We start from the raw sequence: 24,096 nt of genomic DNA on the forward strand, positions 1-24,096 counted from the left end.
CTAATCTGCACTCGGGAGGCAGAGCCAGGCAGATCTCTGTGAGTTCGAGGCCAGCCTGGGCTACCAAGTGAGCTCCAGGAAAGGCGCAAAGCTACGCAGAGAAACCCTGTCTCGAAACCCCCTCCCCCGCAAAAAAAAAAAAAAAAAAAAAAAAAAGCTTAATGGCCAATAGCTAGGCAGGACGTATAGGTAGGATTTCCTAGGAGAGGAAGAGGAGAATCTAGGTGTGTGAGTGACACCAGGAGACATGGACAAAACAGGATGGGCAGTATGTAACAGAATGTAGATGAAAAGAAATGGATTAACTTAAGTTATAAGAGCTAGTTAAAAACAGGCCTAAGCTAAGGCTGAGCTTCCATAACTAATAATAAGTCTCTGTGTCATGATTTGGGAACTGGCTGATGGGACAGAGAAAGACTCGCTACACTGAGGAGAGAGAAATAAGGAGTCACAGGGTCCAATTGACATGAATAAGAGAAGGATGTCAACAGTCACTCGGAAAGGTTGGGGCTGGGCGAGTCAGTGGGCAAGGATTCCACAGCACAGCAGCATGGGAGTCAATGAGCTGGTCCAAAGGATGATGATGGTCAGGGAGCTTGCATGGGATGTGTCTTCCCTCCCTATGGTACATCTCCCTCCGCTTTTTTATGGTAAAAGCTCCTGATCACTTGGATTGGTGGGACTGGCTCAGCTCCTATTGACCAGCATTCCTAGGAGCCTACAGTGTGCCAGCCAGCTGCTGCTGCATCCTGCAGGAGACGGGTGGGTGTCTACTCATTCTGCACAGCTGCAGCCTTGGGGATGGTGTGATGAGTCTGTGTCTTCCCTGTCCTCCATCCCACCCTCAGTGACCATAGACTTAAGTGTCACAGAAAGAAAGGAGAGCCAAGGAATATGTATTCACTGTCACTACCCTGGCCACTGTTTCAGTGCCTGGTACCCAGAAGGCTGAAAGAACATTCCCAAGAGAGATACTTCAAAATGTCAGGACAATGGTGTACCATCATCATCATCATCATCATCATCGTGTTATGTTCATACATGTTTGCATGTGTGTGCATGTAGAGGTTAAAGATTGATGTTGGGCATCCATCTCTATGCACGGTGATGCCAGGGTTTCTCACTGGAACCCAGAGCTTGCCCGTTCGTCTAGCCTAGATGGTATATTCTGGTAATTCCATGTCGCCATTCCCCAAGCACTGTGATTAGAGGTGAGCCAACATGCCCACCCAGCCAACATCTATGTGTGTGCTGGGGTTCTGAACCCTGGTCCCCGTGCTTGCTTGGCAGGCACTTTACTCATGGGGCCCTCTCCCAGCCCAGAAATGTGCTTCTCAACCTCAGTTCCTATCTGAGGTATGCAGCTTGAGGTTGCCCTCAGAAATTCTAACTTAGTAGAAGGTCTGGATGAAGCTCAGACACCTGCATTATACAGCTCTGCCTGTGACTCTAACAGCTAGGGTTGTTCCTCCAGACAGGTTGGTAGCAAGCAAAAACACAGGACAATAGATAAGGGCCTATTGCTGAAGAAACCACATACTTCTGACCAAGCGTTAGAGTAATTGAGCAGGAACTGACCAAGCAGCTGCCTCCCTGAAGACTAGCTCTCACAGTATCCAAAGGTGCTATGCAAGCTGACAGGGACAAACAGCAATCAACAGTTCTCCTCAGCTTTAAGGCTACACAACCATAACAATGACCAGCATAGGAAGATGCCTCCAAAGGTGCGGTTGTGACACTTAGATCTTGCAGGTAACCAAAAGCTCTCCAATTGTACTTAAGGCCTGCTTCATAGGAGGAATGTATGCCTGTAAACCCAGTTAACTGCTCATGACTAGAAAGGCCATAGATCCTAGAAGTCATGTCTCTCTTTCTTGAATAAACCCTACTTATAAGTCTGCCACTGCTGTGGAATAATCCTTCTGTACACTGTGAATATATGTCACTGTGATTGGTTTAATAAACAAGCTAACTGGACAATAGCTGGGCAGGATAAAGTTAGGTGGGAAAGCCAAACTGAGAATGATGGGATGAGGAAGGGCAGAGTCAGGAGAGTCACCAGCCAGATGCAGAGGGAGCAAGAGATGAACATGCCATGCTAATAAAGGTACTACTAGGTGGCAGAGTGTAAATAAGGAATACGGGTTAACTTAAAATGTAAGAGCTAGTTAGTAATAAGCCTGAGCTATCAGCCAATCATTTGTAATTAATATAAACCTCTGAGTAATTATTTGGGACTGGGTAGTCGGACAGGACACGTCCATTTACATGCCACTGATACCTTCCTAAATTAATATAGTTTCTAACTGTATTCTAACTACTTATCCTTATACCCACATTTAAGTGATGCTCTCACCCCTCACCAAAGAAACAGATGGAGGCTTGTACAAAGATCTACAACTGGTCCAAAATACAGAGAGTAAGTTACCATGGGGTCCAAGCCCCAGTTAGTATGTCTTCAATTCAACCCCTACACTTAAGGCTTGGGAAACATCATGGAAGATTCAGCAGAAATATTATAACAGCCAGAAGACCAGGACACCTACTGTTAGATACTATCTTCTAGATGTGACAGAGAAGTTGCAACTATAAAATCTTACCTATATGCCTGCCTAAACAAGACCTGTGTAATGGTACCACCAGTCTACATGCCAACAAGGATGGGGGTGGTCAAAAGTTCCCCACCCTAGATGAAGAGCAACAAATAGTCAGCATAGTATGGTTTCCTAGGACAAGCAGGAGCTGGGCCAGGCTCATTAGCTAAACTCTGTCTTTGTCTGTCTGTCTGTCTGTCTGTCTGTCTGTCTGTCTCTCTCTCTCTGTCTGTCTGTCTCTCTCTCTCTCTCTCTCTCTCTCTCTCTCTCTCTCTCTCTCTCTCTCTCTCTCTCTCTGTGTGTGTGTGTGTGTGTGTAGAGGTTCTGCAAGTGTGCATGTGTGTGTAGTATGTAGAGGCCAGGGGACAACCTCAGGTGTCCCTCCGAAGCCATCCCATCCACCTTGCTTCATTTTTTCCTGAGACGTTTCTCACTGAGACCTCAGGCTCACAGGTTCAGTAGGACTGGCTGACCAGCAGCTCCAGGGATCCTCCTGTCTCAGCTTCTCTAGATGATTCCAAGACCTTTCTTTGTCTACCTGGGAGCTAGGGATTGAGTTCAGGTACTCGTGCCAATGTGTAGGTACCTTTACTTACTGAACTCTCTCCCGAGATTCTAGGAATCCCTGTTTTAATCAAAACCATTTTTCAGTTTCAAATATACAATTGCAGCTAGACCTCCAAGGATCCAAAGAGAGTAATGAGATAGTGCTGGGATGGAAGGGAGCGGAAGGATCATCCCTCTCTGATTTCCTGCCTGTTCCGCCCCTAAAGGAGCCCAAGCCCCGCCCACTCCAACGCCTTCTGTGTCACAGACGCAGAGCCTGGATTAGGCTCGTTACATGTCCTGCACAAGGTCACCCAGCTACGGTCCTCTCCCCATAACGCCTCCAAGAGACCCGGTGGATCATGGGAGAAGAACTAACCTCCAAGCAGCGGCACTTCCCTGATCTGAGCTCCAGGGCCACGGGAGGCTGCTGATAATTCCCTTTGTGTCATCCTCACTCCCCAGCCCCACCCCATCAAATAAAGACAGAGACACTTTACAAAGAAAACCCAACAGGACTTGAAGGGGAACCCCAGACTGAAACCTATGTACGATGGACGCAGACCTGAAAAGACTGAGTGTTAATTAAATCCATAAACTGAATGTGACTTAAAGGGACCACAAAATCCAGCATTTTGGATGTAAGCCCTCGTTCCTTCATGTTCTGGGACTTCAGTCCTCCATAGCCTGGGGTTTCCCAAAGTGGAGAATAACCAACCTATTTACCTGTTCCAGAAGATGGAGGAGTGACGGATCCCGGACTGTCATCCTCAGGCTCTGAGACAGTGACCGTGGGGACCGTATCAGGACTCGGCTTCAGACACAGGTCTTGCTTCTCGGGGCTTGTCTCAGGGGTGGCGGTCATGGCAGAAGGTTCTATCTCTGTCAGTGTAATCTTAACAGGGGCAGAGACCAGAGGCACTCTGTGTTGCTCATCCGAGAGATCATCTATGTAAGGAGCAAAGGTCGATTCCTCAAATAAGTGGTCCTTGACGATCTTCCCCTCCACAGGAACTGGTTGATCAAGTGCACTAACTCCTTCCGGTTTTGCAGAGACTTCGGCGTCCTTGTCTTTAAAGTCCAAGTCTTTATCTTCTAGCCCAGGGAGAGGCTGCTCCTGGCCTTTTGCCTCCTGTGGCCTGCTTATGTCAATGTATTTATAGGCTTCCGCTTTCATCTGGTCCAGGGGGTCAGCTAGGATCTTGTTCACGTCGGTGGACTCGGCAGGAGTCATCTCTATTCCCGAATCAGAACTCAATAAGCCATGTGGCTCCGTCCCAGGCACTTCTGGTAAGGAGGGTCCGGGGGTCCCCAGCTCCTCAGGGCTATCTGAAGTGGTGATGTGACCATTTTCCTTCTGAAGAATTCCTGTAAAGTATGCAGGGTCCTCCCGAGGTGAATAACAGACGTCAGAAATCAGGGATGTGTAACATGCCCCATCCCCATCATTTAGTGTTGAGGAGGAGGAGTGGTCCGGGACGCTAGGAACAGCTGCCACACCTGTCAATCAAAATAACAGCAGACTATGAGTAGGCTCCTGGCTTGAGGGTTCTCTCCTACTTAATCTACAAGCTAGCCCTCATTGAAAAAAAATACAGCATCCTTTCTCCATACCTTAGAGCATCAGCATTAACATCAGCTAATTTTCCTTGTCTACTTGACAGTCTACTGTAGTGGGTAGCTGTTCCAGCTTTGACCTGGAAGTACTACCCCCATTGAGGCTTCGGTAACTGTCACGACTAGAAGGCGGAGCTAAGAGATGAGCACTGAAGACCCGATCCGATGAGCCAGCTCTCTTGGTTCCTGGACCCAGGATGCTGGAGGTAGACCGAGCAGAGTTCTCCAGAGAACACCACTGGACTGCGCCACACCTTTCCCAGACCCTGTAAACTATCGCTTCATTTGTAAGTTACCCCATAAAATAAACCTCCCTTTTAACTATGTGGAGTGGCCTTAATATTTCAACCAATAGTCTACAACTCTGGTATTTTCCAGACAACAGACTCCAGCAGTTCATCGACTTTCAACATCTAGTGCCCTAATATACTCCGACTTCATTGACTCAAGTTTTGTCAAAAAAGAAACTCTCCTCACATCTGTATTCTTAATAATAGCCCCGGAAGCAGGGTGGGAATGGCAGCGGCCCAGGTTTGTAAACCATCAGTGGTGTAGACAGGTGGGAAGGGCCTGTTCTCGGAGGCTCACAGATCTGTGCTTCAGAGGGCTCTCTGGGCTGTCCTTGCACTCCAGGGCTGCTGCTGCTTCAGAATAAGCCCAGCCACTGCTTAAGGGAAAAGGTCCTCCTCCTAGGTTGGAGCCTCACCCCAATGCCATTATCTCAGCAGCACCTCTACATTTCTCCAGCTCCTCCTCACTGCTTCTCTCCTTGTTTGCTTCCACTGAGCTGATTGCTTCCCGCTGCTGACAGGAAAACACCACCCTGAGAGTCCCCTTCTTCCCCTGGCACTAAGGGCAAACAAGTGGGCAAGTTCGAGTTTACGGAATGCTTCCACTGGGTCATCTGTCCAGCTCCTCCAAGGCATTGGACTTTAGGAGAAGGGGCCGGAGAGGTGGCTTAGTAGGTAAAGGCACTTGTTACCAAGCTCAACGACCTGAGTTCAGTCTTCAGGACCCAGACAGTGGAGGAAAAGAACCACCTCCCAGAGTTGTCCTCTGAGGTGCATGCGCACACCATAGCAATGTGTAACCCCAACACAATAAAATCAAACTGCTTTTTTTTTTATTATGAGGAGAAGAGCCTCTATTTCTCACTGCAAAATACTGTGAATAGACGCAAATAGACATCCATGAAGAGTTACTGTATGCCAGGCAGTAGGGTGTTTGCCTGATTTACTCTTATAAGAGTTTTATATTTTAAACCTTAGAGTCTCTATGATCACATACAAACTACACACGTGTATAAACACAGGCACACACATCATGCACAATATAAAAATTCTAGACACACCCAAAGACTATTCCAGACAAAGAAACCATCTTCTATGGAAGTGAGCAGTGTGGGCCTGCAGAATACACCTAACTACAGTGGAAAAACTGCGAGTCAGAGCTGAGCAGTGCTCATATGGCGAACAGCTGGCCTGAGCTACAAACAGGGCTGACACTAACTAACTTACCCAGTAATGGGGCAAGTGCAGGATGGTTCCAGGGCCGAAAGCACGCCCGTGGGACGCTTGCCAGCTGCTTTCAAGTGCCTAGCTACAGAACGCTACCTTTAGTTAAAGCAATCAACTTCCCAGACCCCACAGCACACCCTCTGGTTATGGAATGAACCGATGCAAAGATCAGTACAGGAAGCACCCCACCCCACCCCGGAGGTTCTGCTCTCATCAGATGACACCACCTTGAGTAGACAGAGAAGGTCAGGCAGGGTGGTGTGGAGGCGGGCTCTGCGCCTCTGCTCCGGTGAGTGACTGCAGGGAGAGGTGCAGGCAGGGTGGTGTGGAGGCGGGCTCTGCGCCTCTGCTCCGGTGAGTGACTGCAGGGAGAGGCGCACTGTGCAACATCTGATCTCAGCTCGGTGTTTCACTGTGTTATCTCTCTCTCTCTCTCTCTCTCTCTCTCTCTCTCTCTCTCTCTCTCTCTCTCTCTCTCTCTCTCTCTCTCTCTCTCAAACAAGCTTTCCCAAAGGCCACAGAAAGTTCACAGATTGATCTGGCCTTGGGGTCTCCCTGCCTTGGGGATGAATTTCCCTCAAGTGCTGAGAATATTTCAAATTGTATAACTGAGTTTCTTTAGCCTTTTATAGTTTCTGTATAACTTTAGAGAGGGTTCATCTCCTTCCTTTCTTTTTGTCTCTTTCTATTCACTCTCCCCAATTCTCTTTTTCTCTGTTGCTTGAATACTAACCCCCAGTCTCACTTTGCTTATTTTCTTTCCAACCCTACCTTAGTAATTCATGTCTTAGTACATACCATCCTGGTCTTTTAAAAATGTGTGTGTGCAGCTGGGTGGTGGTGTCACACACACCTTTAATCCCAGCACTCAGGAGGCAGAGGCAGGCGGGTCTCTGTGCATTTGAGGCCAGCCTGGTTAACAAAGTGAGTTCCAGGAAAGGCTCCAAAGCTACACAGAGAAACCCTGTCTCAAAAAGCCAAAAAAAAAAAAAAAAGTGTGTGTGTGTATGTTTGTGTGTGTGCGTGTGCGTACGTGCGTGGTGCGTGCGTGCGTGCGTGCGTGCGTGCGTGCGTGTGTGTGTGTGTGTGTGTGTGTGTCTGTGTGTGTGTCTGTGTGTGTGTCTGTGTGTGTGTGTGTAGGCTGGTGGACAACCTCAGATGTCATCCCCAGGCATGCTAGCCATCTCTTCTAAGAAAGGGTCTCTTATTGCCTTGGAGCTGGCTATTAGGCTAAACTGTCTAGCCAGTAGGTCCTGTCTGCCTTTCCAGCACTGGAATTACGAACATGCAACATTATACATGGCCTTTCGTGTTGGTTCTGGGACCTGAACTTGGGTTCTTGTGCTCGGGAAATAGGCCACTAGGCTCAGCTGTCTTCCCAGCTCCTATTCTTCTTCCTTTTTAAAAAACGATTTTTAAGTTATTATTATTATTATTATTATTATTATTATTATTATTATTATTATTTACATCCTGATCACAGTTTCCCCTCCCTTCTCTCTTCCCAGCCCTTTTCATGCGACCTCTCCTTTGCACTCCTCTTCCGGTTCTAGTCAGAAGAGAGCAGGCCTTCCATGGATATCAGCCAGGAATGGCATATCAAGTTGCAGCAAGACTAGGCACCTCCTCTCCTATTAAGCCTGGATGAGGCGACCCTGCAGGAGGAAAGGGTCCCAAAAGCAGGCAACACAGTCAGGGACAGCCCCTGTTCCTCCTGTCCGGAATCCCACAAGAAAACTTATCCAACAACTGCAACCCACGTGCAGAGGGCCCAGGTCAGTCCCATGCAGGCTCCTGGTTGTCAGTTCAGTCTCTGTGAGCCTCCATGAGCCCAGGTTAGTTGATTCTGTGGGTTTTCTTGTGGGGCCCTTGACCCCTCTGGCTCTTACAATCCTTCCTTCCCCGCTTCTGTAGAATTCCCTGGGGCTCAGCCCAATGTTTGGCTGTGGATCTCTGCGTCTGTTTCCATCAGTTGCTGGATGAAGCTTCTCTGATGATGATTATGGTAGGCTCTGCTCTGTGAGCACAGCAGAATATCATTAGGAATCATTTCAGCGACTTTTTTTTTTTTTTTTTTTTTTTTTTTTTTGCCAGTCCCGTTTGGTTCTATCCTGGGTCTCTGGGCTATCCAGCCCCTGGATCCTGACCCTCTAGACAGTGTCAGAGGTGGGCTCCCTCTCCTGGTGTAGGTCTCAAGTTGAACCAGTCAGTGGCTCGCCACTCCCCCAATTTCTGTGTTACCTCTACCTCAGCACATCTTGTAGGCAGGACAAACTGTAGGTCAAAGGTTATATGGCTGGGTTGGTTTCCAACTCCCCCCACTTGAAGTCTTGCCTGCTCAGAGGAGATGGCCAGTTCAGGCTACGTTTCCCCTATTGCTAGGAGTCTTAGCTAGGGTCACCCTTGTAGATTCCTGGATATGTCCATTGCACTAGATTTCTACCTCACCCCAAAATGTCCCCTTCTCCAGTTATCTCTTCCAGTATTCTCCTCCTCCATCCCTCTCTCCTGACCTGATCCCTCCTGTTCCCATTCTCACCAGCCCCCCTGTCTACCAGCAAAACCTGTTCTATTTCCCCTGCCCAGGAAGATCCAAGTGTGTCCCCTTGACCAGACCCTACTCTTATCCACACATGTAAACAATTTGTTCTAGCTATATTCACCCCTTGTTACCTTCTCTTATTCCCCCCTCTCACAGATCCCCTCCCTCTTCCCAGCAAGCCTGCTTTCTACTTTCATATTTTTAATGTCCCAATGAGTTTCATTAGAATTGCTTATAGGAGCATGGGTAAGAAGTTTACAGGAGCAAGGGGCACTTTGCCAGAGGCATGTCCCTGAAATCCCAGTGTGGTGGGAAAGGGGAATAGGTGAATCCTAAGGGCTCTCAGGCCACCCAGTGAGGGGTACTGACCCTCATGACCTCGTCTTCTTCAAATACCATTACACTGGTTACAGATGGAACATGTAAATGTCGGAGAGGTATGACATTCAGACCACAGCACTGATGGTGTCTGTAAATCCACACCCTCCTGTTCTTCCTCCTCATTCTTATAGCATGGGGTGGAGAGTGATCACACACTGTATGGCTTATCTTTACACAAGTCTATGATACCTTGTCATAACTTGTCAGCTCTTGGAGTTTGAGGCTTGTGACTGTGTAGTAGGCATCCTATACAAATGAAAAAAAGAATGGGTAGGCCAATCAATCAATCAATGGCTAGACTCATGGACTGAAGCTACTAAGAACAAAGTGAATGGGAGCAAGTTAGAAAGAGTACATTTTAGCCTTGCACTTGGAAAACAGTGAGCAAATGTGAGTTATCTGGCTATGGAGGGAGTGTGATCCCTGTAGACAGTGTGACAGAGAGATGAACCTCTACTTTTCGAAAGGTTGATGAGACAACCATAGAAAGCCACTCTGACTTCTGAGTTTTGAACTGAGTGACAGTCACTGGTCCCTGTGCTCTGACATACAATGTTCTTACTTCATCCTTTCCTGTAAAACAGAATCAACGTGCTTGTCCTGGAGGTGATGCCTCAGGGAATAGGAGCTTCCCAGATGCATGCTGAAAGAAGGGATGGAGTCCATATCATATCTGCAGTATTTGAGAGCGCATATGAACAGAACCAACAATGGAGAGGACTCTCGGCCCTAAAACTCTGACCTGGCCAGCTTGATCTTACAAAGGCTCTTACTCTTAATTGGAAGGATTTTTGCCCTCATTGCAAATACTGCCAGCCAGGGGAATGGGAAGAGGAATAGTCCTGTGAGAACCCCAGCGCTCGTTACAATTATGAAGATTATAGTTCCAAATACCAATAATCCAGCAGTTTAAAATTCCCAAAAAGAAAAACTCCTAAAGCCTGAAATTTAAAAGAAAAAAAAATCTAGAATCCTAAAGAGTTACAAAGCCAATTGCTGAAACCCTGAACAAATTCCCTAAACCACAATTCCCACTGAACAGAAATGGTTCTCTATGAGGGGTTGAGAGCTGAATGGCTGGGCGTGAAGACAGAGTATTTTCAGCCATACACAAGGTGCTTGAGTGTATGGATATCTGCTAATGCTTTTTATTTATTTATTTTGACTGAAGGAGTTTCCAGGAAAACCTATGTGTGAGTCTTGGTGGAATAGATCTGCCCCACAGAAAATAAATGTGAATATCTTCTCTGTGGAGAGACATGCCCCCCCCAAGAAAGTCTATAATAGAGATTGATTGTGATGTAAGTTATCAAAATATTGTTAAAGGTTGTAATGTAAGCCTGCTGAAGAGAACACTACTGTGTAGTAGTCTATAATCTATCTCTGTAATATACTTTTTCATGTGTTAAATTTTGTGATTTTTCTGTTATTTCAAATTGTCAGCATGAATGTTAAAATTTGTCATACCACATATTTCAACTTCACATCAATTCCAAAACCACTGGTATAAATAATGTATTTAGAGTTCTTTTTTTTAATTTTCTAGTTTTTGAAATTTCGTATTTGAGAACTGTACCTCTCCCCTCCCCGCTCCTTCTGTGTCCTCTACTGCCTCTCAAATTCATGACCTCTTCTTCTTTAATTATCATTACTAATCTGTGTATGTTACATAATACAGAATTTATGTTATATAATATATTATACAACACACCTATACACATATTATATACATATATATACATACATACATACATACATACATACATGTACTGCTGAGTCCATTTGAGTGTCTCTCATATGTACATGTAGGGATGACTGCTTGGGATAACCTATAATGGGGCTTGTCCCTAGAGAAATTGATTATCTCTCAGCAGCCATTAATTGCATGTAGGTGTTTATTTAGGGTGGGGCCCTGTGAGATGTATCTCATCCATATCAACATGTCAACTGGCCTTGTCATTGTGTGGGTCTTGCTTAGGCAACTGTATGGTTAAGATTCCATGGGTGTAGTTTGCCTGTGGTCCATAGGAGACACTATCTCATGTAGCATGAATCTTAAAAGGTCTTATTAATAAAATCAAACCTGGAGCAAGGTATTGGGGTGAATGCTGGAAGATCAGAGAAGCAGAACAAGCCACAGCTAACCTCACCTCACCAGTTCCTCAGCTGATCCTGTTTCCTCAGACTGGAAGCCTCTGTGTCCTCATCCGAATAGATCTCAGCTGAACTGCTTCTCAAAAGCCTGAAAGCTTAACCAACCTAGTTCCTGGTCCTCATGCCTTATATACCTTTCTACTTTCTACCATCACTTCCTGGGATTAAAAACTCTTGTTACCACGCCTGGCTGTTTCCAGTGTGGCCTTGAACTCAAAGAGATCCAGGCGGATCTCTGCCTCTGGAATGCTAGGATTAAAGGTGTGTGTGCCACCATTTTCTGGCCTCTATATCTAGTGGCTGTTCTGTTCTCTGGCCCCAGATAAGTTTATTAGGGTGCACAATATTTTTGGGGAACACAATATCATCACAGTCTCACGGAAGACATCCTGGTCCTCTGGCTCTTACAATCTTCCAGTCCCCTCTTCTGAGACATCCCCTGAGCCTCACCTACAGGGGTTGTGTGTAGATGTGTCGGTTTGGGCTGGACACCCCACAGGTCAGTTGTTCTCTGCATTTTGACTGTTTGTGGATCTGCAACCAAAAGAATCATCTTTGGCTGGGGGGAGAGCTACCCTTACCTGTGACTATAAAGATAAGGATTTAGAATGCAGTTGGGAATTGTTCAGGAAACAGCAGTAGCAGGTTCTCCTCTAGGGTTCATGACCTCTCCAGCCAAGAGTAATTGGCTGGGTTTATAGTACCAGACATGAATTCTTTCCTACTGAGCAAGCCTTAAGTCCAATTAGTTGGCTGTTGGTTACCCACACACCCCCATGATATAAATAACACTGTTGCCCCCTTGGGACTGTCTTCCCATTCCAGTCATTATGTGGCTGTGGGCTTTACAGCTGGGGAGAACTACTGATTGTCTTTCTCCCTTGGGCAGCTTGCAGAGATCCTTAAATGATGAGAGCTAGTCCTCAGGGAGGAGGCTTTCAGGTCAGCTCCAGTTTGTTTCATCCAGGCTTGAGTCCAAAGTGTATGCTGCCTTCAGCCTTGGGTTCTAACCCTTCACGTTCTGGGAAGCAACTAAAGCAGCAGCTTGTGCTGTTTGGGGATTCTCCTTGTGTGTTGTCCTCATTGTCCCTGCCCAGTAAAAAATGTCCCCACTGTTTTCCCATGTCCCCTTCACAGCACCTGGGTCCTACTGTTACCCCCTCCAGAGCTCCCCAACTCTGTGATCCCTTCTGACTTTCCTTGTTTCTGCCGTAGCCCAAGCGTCTATACTCAACACCCAAAGATTCTTAGCTAAGAATCACAAATAAGGGAGATCACACAATGCCTGTCCTTTTGTGTTAGTGCATTGTTGTCTAGATCTATCCACTCACCAGGAAATTTCATGCTTTCATTTTTCCTTACTCCTGAAAATAATTCCATGGTGTGTATGTAGCACATTTTCATTATCCGTCCATCAGTTGAAGGGCATCCCAGTTGTTTCCATTTCGCAGCTTTGTGAACAGAGCAGCAGTGACCTTGGCTGAGCAAGTATCAGTGGAGCAGGATGTCTTTGGGCATATGCCAAGAATGGTATGATGGGGAAATACAAGTCAAAACTGCTTTAGGATTTCTTCCTACCCCAGTCAGACTGGCTAAGATAAAGAAAACAACAGAAAACTGCTGTGGAATAGTCTCTTTGTACACTGTGGATATGAATTACTATCATTGGTTAATAAAAAGCTGACAGGCCAGTAGCCAGGCAGGAAGTATAGACAGGACACCAGGAACAGAGGACTCTGGGAAGAAGAAGGCAGAGTCAGTGGAGTCATCAGCCAGCTGCCAAGGAAGCAAGACATGTAAAAAAAAATAAGCTAACAAGCCATGAACCACATGGCAAAACATAGATAAGATATATGGGTTAATTTAAATATAAGAGTTAGGTAGTAACAAGCCTGAGCTATCAGCCAAGCATTTATAATTTACATTAAGTCTCTGAGCTAGTTATTTGGGAACCAGCTGCCTGTTATTTGAGAGCAGGTGGTAGGGACAGGGAAACTTCCACCAACATATGGAGCCTAAACATTTGGCCAGAATTTCCACACATAACCTGACAAAGCTTAAAAAAGTATTCTAGACCCACAAAAATGGAGTCAAGCATGGCTTCCTGGTAGCTGAATTTTCCCAGGTAGGCTCTGTTTGTTGGTGGTGAGCAGAGGCATGGCTCCTTTAAGAGACAGCTACCTGGCTTGGTGCTAACAGCAAAAATACCCGGCTCCTTTAACAGGCCCTACTACCAAACGCTTACATGGTGTTTGTGAGCAGTCAGTGTCACGCTGCTTAGTGTGAGCATGGACCTAGGAACTCCCCAGAGTTGGGGCAGTAAACATGGCTCCTAGAGCTGGTGGTAAACATGCCTCCACCAGGAGACTAGACTCTCAGCAAATTGAGAGGGAGGAGCCAGCACCAGCAAGCTATGATCTACGTTACACAGCAGTATTTTTGCTCATACAGACAGAAAAGTTTACAGATGCACAGTAAGGGCAGATTCAGATGGAAAGAGCCCCTAAACAGGTCACAGTGTGTTTAAAATATGCATAGGCTTGGGACAGAAGAGAAAGAATATTTACCATCTTAGATTAAAAAAAGCAACAACAAAGTTTTAAAATAAAGTTCTTTAAAAAGGAATAGAATAATAAAAAAATATAATTAGCCATGTTAAGATGGAAAAATACACAGAGTCTGGATAGTGTATGTTATTGTGTTGTCTTTAAATTTTTTGACTGCTGAGAAAGGAGCAATAGCTGCTAAAACACACTGGATTATAAATGCTGCTAAATTAAACTAACCTATATATTTTGAAAATGTCTTGACTTCAAAATTTAAGTCAAAAGATATGTTACTTTGAAGAAGAGGTTATGCTTTTGTTTCTGCAGGAAATGAAAGGCTATGGATTCATTACTGGTTAAAGACTACAGGAAAGAGGCTTTCAGGTCAGATCCAGCTCAAACCATCTAAGTCCTGTGACCTAACCTAAGTGTACAGTGTCTTCAGCAATAGGGACCCACCTTCAACCTCTGAAAGGCAATCAATAGCTAAATATATAACCTATATTGTTTGGACTGTCACTTGGTTAACTGTGATCAGTCATTGGAAAGTGTGTTTCTCACGCCTGGTATTGGGAATTCCATTAGTCTGTGGTTCTTGTAGGGAACACTGTAAGCCCAAGTGGCTTAACTTCCTTAAAATTTTAGGTAAATAAAAGCTAATATGTATGAGGGTTTATCAAACAACTGTGGTGATATTTTGTTTGTGCTGTAACAAATAAAGTTTGCCTAGAGATCAGAGGGGAGAGCTAGCTACTAGTTAACCACAGAAGCCAGGCAGTGGTGGTACAAACCTTAATAATCTCCAGCACTTGTGATCTCATGCCTTTGACCCCAGTACTTGGAAGGCACACATGCTTTAGTCCCAGCACTAGGGAGGTGGAGACAGGAAGTGATATGGCTGTATGGAGAGAACTATAAGGCGTGAGGAGAGAGGAGCTGAGGCCTAGAAATGGCCGCATAAACAATACCAGAACAATGGCAATATCAATGGACATGTTATTGTGGAAGGGGGAAATTTCATGGGGTCCCACCCTTAGATTAAAAACTAGAGACAACTAATGACTACTGAAAGAAGGAGAATTAGCCTTTCCCAGGGATGAGCCTCCTTATTGGTTGTCCAATGCAGAATCATCAGTCCTGAAACAATGTATAGACCAACAATAAAACACACCCAGCAGGGTCTCTCTTTCTCTCTCTCTCTCTCTCTCTCTCTCTCTCTCTCTCTCTCTCATTTTTGTGTGTGTGTGTGTACATGAGAGAGGTTAAAGAGAGGGTTGCTGGGGGAAGAAAAAGGAAGGGAAAAGTGGTTTAACTTTTTTTCAACTTAAAGCACATCAAAATTTTAAATGTCCACCAGCATACAAATGGTTAAAGAAAATGTGGTATATTTACACAATGCAATATTGCTCAACTTTTAAAAAAATGAAAGCATGAAATTTGCAAGTAAATGGATGGATCTAGGAAAACAAATCATCCTTACTGAGGTAACCCAGTCCTAAAAAGATAATAGAGTATATATTCTCTCACATATGAATGTTAGTGTTTAAGCCTTAGATACAGAGGGTATAATCCACATAACCACAGAGGTTAGGTGTAGAATAAGGGACTATCAGGGAGGGAAGGATTTCCTGAGGAAAGGGAAATAGGGTAGTTACAGATGGAGAGATAGAGTGGGACTAGAATGGGAGGATTACATGGAAAGGGGGAGAGAAGAGGGGAGAGGAAGCTAAAACTAAGGGCCATTTGAGGGGTTGTATGGAAAACCAGCACAGTAGAAACTTCCCAGATGAATAAGTATGAAGGTGGCGCACGCCTTTAATCCTGGATGCAGAGCCAGGCTGATCTCTGTGAGTTCGAGGCCAGCCTGGACTACCAAGTGAGTTCCAGGAAAGGCGCAAAGCTACAGAGAAACCCTGTCTCGAAAAACCAAAATAAATAAATAAGTAAGTAAGTAAGTAAGTAAATAAATAAATAAATGAAATTGGCAAATAACAGGAGAGATGGAGCCCCACCTAGTCTATCTCTCACCACCAAATAAAACCTTCACATCTAATTGAGTTTTTGGTCAAAGGGGCTCCGTGGGAACCCACCCCCACCAAACAATCCAGGCTATTGCCAAGCCTACAGTTCACTCTCCACAAATGGACGGCAAGGCCGCATTGCTGAAGGCAACATCTATGCAACTCATTGAACACAGAGAAGTAGAGCTGGTGCCTACCTAGAGCCTTCACCTCTCCTGAACAGTATTCATAGTACTGCAAGGTACTCTGCACACTACAAGAGGAGACTGATGCACACCAACCCAGCTACAAACTCTTCCATCTACAATGGTGACCTGCCTGCAAGATACGCTGGTGCAATAGTGGTACAAAGATTATGGGAGTCACCAACCACTCTCTGATTGGATTCAAGGCCCACAACATAAGATGAAACCCATGCTTGATCCTGCTCAGGTGGCCAAGAACCTGATACTCAATAGGCCATGGACCTAGGGGAAAACCAAATACTCCTGTTCTGCCAAAGGAACATAGCAATACAATGACTCCTAACAGCATTCTGTTAGGATCCTACAGATCAGTGTCTCACTCAGCCATCATCACACAAGCTTTTCTGGAGAAGATGGAAACAAATACAGAGACCCTCAACTGAACAACATGCAGAGGGAGAGACCTTGGAATACTCATCCTAAATGGGATGTCTCCATCAAATCCATCCCCTCAGGGCACAGGGAACTCTGTGGAATAGACGGCAGAAAGATAGTAAGAGTCACCGTAGATGGAAGACATCAAGGAAACAAGGCCTTTCTAGACACGCCAGGACTGAGGCACATATGAACTCACAGAGACCGTTGCAGCATGCACAGAGCCCGCATGGGACTGAGCCAGGTGGAGGGGGTGGATACAAGCACCCACCCCTAACCAAGAAGCAATCTTCAATTGACAACTGCTCACAAAGAGAACTCTCCAACAGTGTCACAGAGTACACAAACCACACTTAAGGGCATGCCCAGCAGGAGACGGCCAACACAAAGTGAATTCAATGGTATTTTTGGAGGGGCAGTTGCTTTGTTTTGTTTCCATATAGGGCTTTGGCTTATCTATTATGGGTTCCAATGTTATGCTTTCATGGAATTTTTCTATGTGTCTGCCTCTGTGTTTCTCCTCCTTTCTCTTGGCTCTTCTTTTTCTGTTTGTTTCAGTTGTCTGTTTAATAATGAGCGAGGGAAAGGAAGGGTGTAGATTTGGGTGGGTAGAAAGGTGGGAGGAATCTGGGAGGAGCTGGAGGAAGGGAAGCCATAATCAGAATATATTGCATGAAAAAAATCTGTTTCAATAAAAAGTAAAATTATAAATAAAAAATTCACCATTTGGATAAAGAAAAAGAATAGATTGTAATAACATTTTTCCTATGTGAAATGTAAATTGATACCATTCTTTTTTGGATAATTTGTGAAAATGAGTAAAAATTTAAAAGAATACAGAATTCTAGTGCAGCTACGTGAATATAATATATAATTAGCAGAATCTAATGTGTTTGACCTTGCAGTTGTGATATGGGTTGAGAAGGAGAGGAAGGAGAATCACAAAGGTAAATTTTGTTCGGAAATTCCCCCCTCCCCAAAAGCCTAACTAATCACTTCTAGGTCTGTAAGCAAATTTTTATAAACCTAATGAGCTAAAACAATTATCAATATAAAGCTATGACATCTAATATACAAATAAATTTCTTCTGCATATTTCAAATGATAAAAGTTGTCTAGACAACCCAAAAAATTAAATTATATTTTAGAATGATATCTGGAAGATTTCTATCTTTCAGTATTTCATACTTCAAGGATTTTTTTTCAATGTTCTGGACTATGGCATTTAGAACTGTCATTTATAAATCTTGCCCAAAACTTGTGCAAAGCACAATTTATTCTTTCAAATTTTTTCCACACATTTTAGAAGGGACCAGGTTAGAGTCAGAAGAACACCAGCTTAACCAAACGCTTTGGATGCAGCCATGTCCCCTTTGATTGAGAGGCCCTAAAAATTTCTCGAGATCCTCGAATTTGAAATTTTATAAGCATTAGGCAGTGCCTATTAGACGGGACTCATGCAAACAGAAAGTCCTCTGCAAGGTAAATTAGGAGACAGCAGAGCCCTGAGGGGACTGTTGGAACGGAGCAGCAGAACTGAGCTTTGGGGCTCAGGAAAGCCAATTAATTCCTGTCAGTGCTTCCTGCAGAGCTGGCAGATGTGGGTACAGAGGTATCCAGCTCAAGCAGCTGCCTAGGCAGGAGCCTATCCTGTAACACTGTTAAATACAAATCCTTTTAGTAAAAGCGCTCTTCTTGTTGACCTACTATATATGCACACATCACTGTTATATGTGTACACACATACACATATACATGTGCTATGAGGGAGCTTCCAGGAGAGATCGGTGTGTGTGTGTGTGTGTGTGTGTGTGTGTGTGTGTGTGTGTGTGCCTCAGTGGACCCGGTGGGGAAGATTAGTGCACAGAAAATGAGTGTGAACATGTCTGTGGGTCCACACACTAATGGGGCACGGGAGGGGCAGTGAATCTGAGATGCAAGATGTCACAATAGTTGGTGACTCCCACCTGGGCCTGCCTGATCTATCCTGTCACCCACTTTTTCCTATGTTGAGTCTTCTGCTCTTTGAGGCTTTTGTATTACAATTACAAATTTGCTTGCCCCTTCATGGTTCTTTTGTCTTTGCTCACCACCCCCAAGTTCCAAATAATCCCTTTAATTCTTTGTTTTTGTTTTTTTTTTAAAGACTGAAGTTTTTCAGAGTGTACAGAGATCCCTCTGAAAACATCTGAGTTCAGTGTTTCTTTTGCAGAATTTAGAAGCCTGGTGTATGCAGAGGCCAATTCAAACCAGGAATCAGCGTGTGAACCCACAGATGGCCCCACAGACAGAAGCCAGGCAAGGAGGGCAGAGGAAATTCTCTGACCTGAAGGCAGTTGAGATGACATTTCCAAATTTTCATTCTATAAGAAAATTTTTTGGAAAGTGCTTATAACAAACACGGAAGGATTCACAGGTCACAATTTTTAGTCAAAGAATGAAAACTGGAACAAGTGCCATCAAATCACACACACACACACACACACACACACACACACACACACACACACGCGCACATGCACATGCACACGCATGCATGCATGCACACACGTACTCCCGTGCGCACGCATACATACACACACATGCACACACACACATGCATTCACACACACACACACACACACACACACACACCTAAATTGACATTTGGTCATAGAAGCGTGGGTCACCAGATAGGCAAGCGCAAAGAACAGGTATTTGATTTTGTACTTTTCTATTTTTATTCTCTGGCTGCAGAGGAACGCGAGGACAAAGATGACTTCCTGAAGAAAATGGCTGTGTTTTTCCTGAGGACGACTTAGGTCCTAAACCCCCAGCTCCACACTGACTCCTGCTCGCAGGATGGAGCTCATTCCAATGGGCAGCCTGCTGCTTAGGCAATTTGTATCTTAGCTCTGCTAAAATTCCACTAGTTGTGAGACTCAGGGCAACTTAACATCTTAGAGCTTCAGTTAATCAATCTTTACAACGGGGAGAGTAATAACAGCGCCCACCTCTCTGAGCTACTATGAGAATTAAATGAGATATGATACATTTAGCTCTTTCTGACCCATAGCACACACTCAATAAATCAGAGCTGTTGATTTGGTTATCTCAGTTTTTCGGGAAAGACATTAGGCTTCTGTAGCAGACCACCATACATTGGTTGGTTTCTTTATCTCTAATAATATGCTATATGGGTGGCTTGTACCAGAAGGAGTTGAATGTAGATGACCCCCACTTTGTTGATCTCTGAGACCTGCCCTGGATGCTGGAAGACCCCAGAGGACAAAGTCACACTGTTCTACGTGACTCCCTGGGCTAGCAATGACAGGACAATGCGTCCTGTTACCAACATACAGATGATTGACTACATTGAACATGAGAACTTGAAATTTACCCAAACATTGCACAGGAGAGGGGTGTGGAATCACTGTTCTGAAATAAAGACATGGAGAATACTAGCAAAGAAAGACTGATGGAACCGAAAGGGTTTCTGATCACGAAAGTGGGGGTGTACCGGAGAAGCAAAAGTTACAAAAATACCAAGAAGTGTTTGAGTGGAGCCACTACATGCAGGCACAAACTAACAAACAGTAAGGACAGTGGACCGAGAAGCTAAAACTCACGAATATAGGGTCAGAATGTGTGATTGCGGTGGGCATGCATTCCTTCCCCAGTCTCAGCTCCTTAGGCTGTCAGATGATGGATGGATGGATGGATGTGGTCGTCCCAATGGTCAGGCAGAGGCACCGGGCCTGAGCATTCCACTCATCTTTCCCAGGTGCTACCCAGTCAGGAGGCTGGGACTAAGGATGCTGTGATGCAGAATGTCAGCAGAGCCCTCTGTGAAGGATGGGTCCATCAGTGAAGCCCAGGCGCCTTTACGTCATCTAGACAACATTCTCCTAGAATTAAGCATCTTGTGTTTTAACCTGACAAACGTGTGCTGAGAGCACCACACACACCCTTTCTTTGCTAGCTTTTCCTGTGGCACAAGTGAACATTTTTTTTTAAACCAAGTCTGCCTAAGAGTCTAAGTCAAGGCTGACAACATTCTCTGCAGTTTATGGATGAACATCTATTCTTTCTCCCCACAGTTCATGGCTTTATTTAAAGCTTATCTGCTGGAATAATAGGTTTAGCTCTGAGGATGGGAGAATTTATGTTTAATAAAGACTGACTTGAAAGATTTCTCTTTATTCCTGCAAAATGCCAGGGTTTGCTTTGCTGAGGAGTTTTCAATTTAGCAAAAAATAATTCTGTCTGAGGAAACACCCAATCTACAGTCAGACCACACCCCATGTCGTCTCAGGGATCTCAGCAATGCTTAGGAAGCAGAAGGTTTTACGGAGCTGAGATGAGGTAAGAGAGGTCCTTGGGGGGCTTGGAAGGGCAAGGCATTTGTTTATTTTAGGGGTGCTGTTTGTTTGCTAATTTGCCTGCTGTCTAAACATGGAAATGTGATTCTGTGGCTTTCTATAGAAGATAATCATTTTGGAGGGGGTAGTGCAAGTCAATATATATAATTTATTTAGATCTTAAGAACAGTTCCCTAAAACTCCCCATAGATCTTCCATTGATTTTTTTTTAAGCATCACTGGCGTAATACAATTTACACAGTGTAAATCTACTCTCTCACAGCAGGCAGTTCAGCAGCTTCGTATGTTCAGAGTTATGCAACCATTCTACTACCTTCTAATTTGCCCCGCTGTCACGGATGCATCCTGCTCTCTGTGTTTCAATGTAGAGAAAGCACTAAGTTCTCTATACCATAGAAAGAACCATCGATCACCGTTTGAGACAAAAACAAGGGCAATCAACAACCATCTGAACGGACTTAAGACTCAACAGGAGGGAAGTCCTGCCTGGTACTGGAAACCTACCCAGTTTCCCAAGGCTAGTGAGGTCATGGATCTTAGGGGAGACTCCACCACCACCACTTTTCTAGACCAGCACAATTCCTTGCTATATTCTAGATCTGATCTTAAACCACAGGTAGGTGTACCCATCACCCCTCATCAGAGAAATCACTCTTTACAGCAAATGGAGACCGTCACAGAAAACCACAATTGGACGCAATTGCAGAGAGCGACAGATCGTGGCGGAGCCCTCCCAACAGATACATCTGCATCACAGCTCCTGCATCAGTGGCTCAGGGAACATGGCAGAAGAGGGGCCGAAAAGATGGCAAGCGCCAGAATACCAGGAAGTCTGCTGGGAAAGTATCTCCTAGAAACGACTGCATAAACCGGACCAGAGGATGGCAATACCAATGGACATGTTCATGTGAAAGAGGGAGATTTTCACAGGGTCCTACCCCTAGATACAAAACTTCACAAGCTTCCAATGACTACAAGGAGAAGGAGAATCAGCCTCTCCAAGGGATGAGTAGAACCATGTACATACAAACAACAATAACAGACCCAACAGGTTGTATTTACATAGATTTGTGCATGTAACACACACACACACACACACACACACGCACGCACGCACGCACGCACGCACGCACGCACGCACGCACTCGTGCGCGGGCTCATTTGGGAGGGAGGGAGGGCATGGGAGGGGTTTGAAGGAGGGAGCTAGGAGAGGATGAAAGGAGGAAAAGTGCTGTAATTCTATTTGAATCAAAAACATGTTAGTGTGGCAATGCAGGACATGCAGTCTGATGGGGAGAAAGTGCAGTTGCATGCTTTGGGTTGACCACCTGCTGCTGAAATGTCACGGGTGGCAGACGATTTGGTGGAAGACTGGTCCTCATCAAATGACAGAACTTCAATTAGTCATTAGCCCCTCAGGAAAGCCCAGCTGCTCAATTGTAATGGAAGATAACAATAACCCCGTGCTTGCTGTGTGTGAAATGGGACATGTAAATGGATTATCTCATCCCAATCTTAACAATCGGCAAAGATTACAGGCTGCGCCACCATGCCAGGAGAATGCATTCTGAAAAAGTCAGGTCCCTCTCATTCATGAAACATCTGGTGCTTGGAGCTGTTACAGGACTTGCTTTATGAACGTAGACCAATGTGAAGATCCAGAACTCAAGGCTCTGGGCCACACGACCCCAGAGCTGATGCTAGCAACACTGTTCTCAGAACTGCTGTGAGAACTGAAGGAGAGTGGATCACTGGTGGCTGGCTTCTTCAACAAAGCTAAATGGCCCTCGATTTAGAATCACATCCCAGCTAAGGATGACAGTGAGCAGAAGGAGCCTGCCTCTGTCAATCAATGCCCATGGCCTAGGAAAACTGTCGTCATTCTAACAAGAAAGAGTATGGCAAGATTTGTTTGCCCGAGAGTATATTAAAGCAGATTTCAAAAGCTCAGAGTCTGAGCACCTTTTTGAGGTACCTCTGCAAGAAGACTGCTTTTATTTTTAAATGCAATTATCCTCAGCTCCACCACTCTGCCCTGGTACAGCGAATACCTTCTACCGACAGTTTTCAGACTCCAGCGCACACACTCCGCTAGTCACGAGGTGTTTGAGATTTTAATTTGGGGCTTTGAGCATTCCTCATTTCAAACATAACCTCGTGTTAGAATGCATGTTATAAAAATAGAAATGGGTGAATGACATCTTGGGACAAATTTGCATAAACCTGGAGCTCAGGAGACATACCACTTGTTTCAGAGGCAAACCTTTTCCTCTTGGGAACACACACACACACTCTCTCACACACACTCAAAATAAAAATAGGGTTAGAATGGGATGTAGCATAGTGGCCAAGTGCCTAACATGTGCAAGACTCCAGGTTCCATCCCAGCCCTTTAAAGAATATATATGTATAATATGTGATATGTATAATTTATTATAGTATAGATAAATTTATTTTATAATTACATATAAATAATATAGTATATAAATTTATAGCTGTATAAATTGCAAATTCATTGATATAAATAAAACTATACATAATTTTAAAATTATAACACTATAAACATACATCATATAGTATATATGCATATAATTTATTCTATTATGTGTTTAGAAAACCAGCCCTAGCCTAGATGAAGCCATACTAATAAGGAAAAGTGATGAGAAAGATTCATGCCCTCTACCAACAGCATCATTCATTTCACTCCACTGAGCTGTCTGATACAGGCCAAGGTAAACTCTGCATCTATGACAGGACAATAACTCAGCCACTGATGATGTGGCAAAGTTCACGGCTATCAACCTAAGTGGCTTCTAGTACTCAGGAGATCCTCCTCCTTCCTTTTATCCTCAGGAAGACTAGGGCAGTGAGTTAAAAGCACACCTTGAAACACTCATCCTTTCTCACAACGATGCAAAATTCCTATTTCAATCAGCTACATATCTTAAAGAAGTAATTGACATACTGCCTTCTAGTGTGAGCTACTTGGCAGTCAATAAAAACACAGTGTGATTTTAGGATCTGGAATGAGGGTTGCTACTGTGGGATGTTCTGTATGGCAAATGTGTTGCTCTGATTGGTCAATAAATAAAACACTGATTGGCCAGTGGCTAGGCAGGAAGTATAGGCGGGACTAACAGAGAGGAGAAAAGAAAGAACAGGAAAGCAGAAAGAGACACTGCCAGCCACCACCATGA

The 24,096-nt window shown here is 44.7% G+C and overlaps 1 protein-coding gene across 3 annotated transcripts in view; it reads right to left on the bottom strand.

Annotated features, from left to right (window-relative positions):
• Positions 1–24,096, bottom strand: part of Rtn1 (reticulon 1) — a 221,432-nt gene that overhangs the window by 100,794 nt on the left and 96,542 nt on the right. For all 3 annotated transcript variants that reach the window (XM_006990726.4, XM_076550857.1, XM_076550856.1), the window contains exon 2: positions 3,867–4,640. In XM_006990726.4, the coding sequence (XP_006990788.1) occupies positions 3,867–4,640 (774 nt within the window). The remainder of the gene's footprint in view (positions 1–3,866; positions 4,641–24,096) is intronic.

The sequence above is a fragment of the Peromyscus maniculatus genome, chromosome 14, assembly GCF_049852395.1.
Source record: "Peromyscus maniculatus bairdii isolate BWxNUB_F1_BW_parent chromosome 14, HU_Pman_BW_mat_3.1, whole genome shotgun sequence".
Lineage (NCBI taxonomy): Eukaryota > Metazoa > Chordata > Mammalia > Rodentia > Cricetidae > Peromyscus > Peromyscus maniculatus.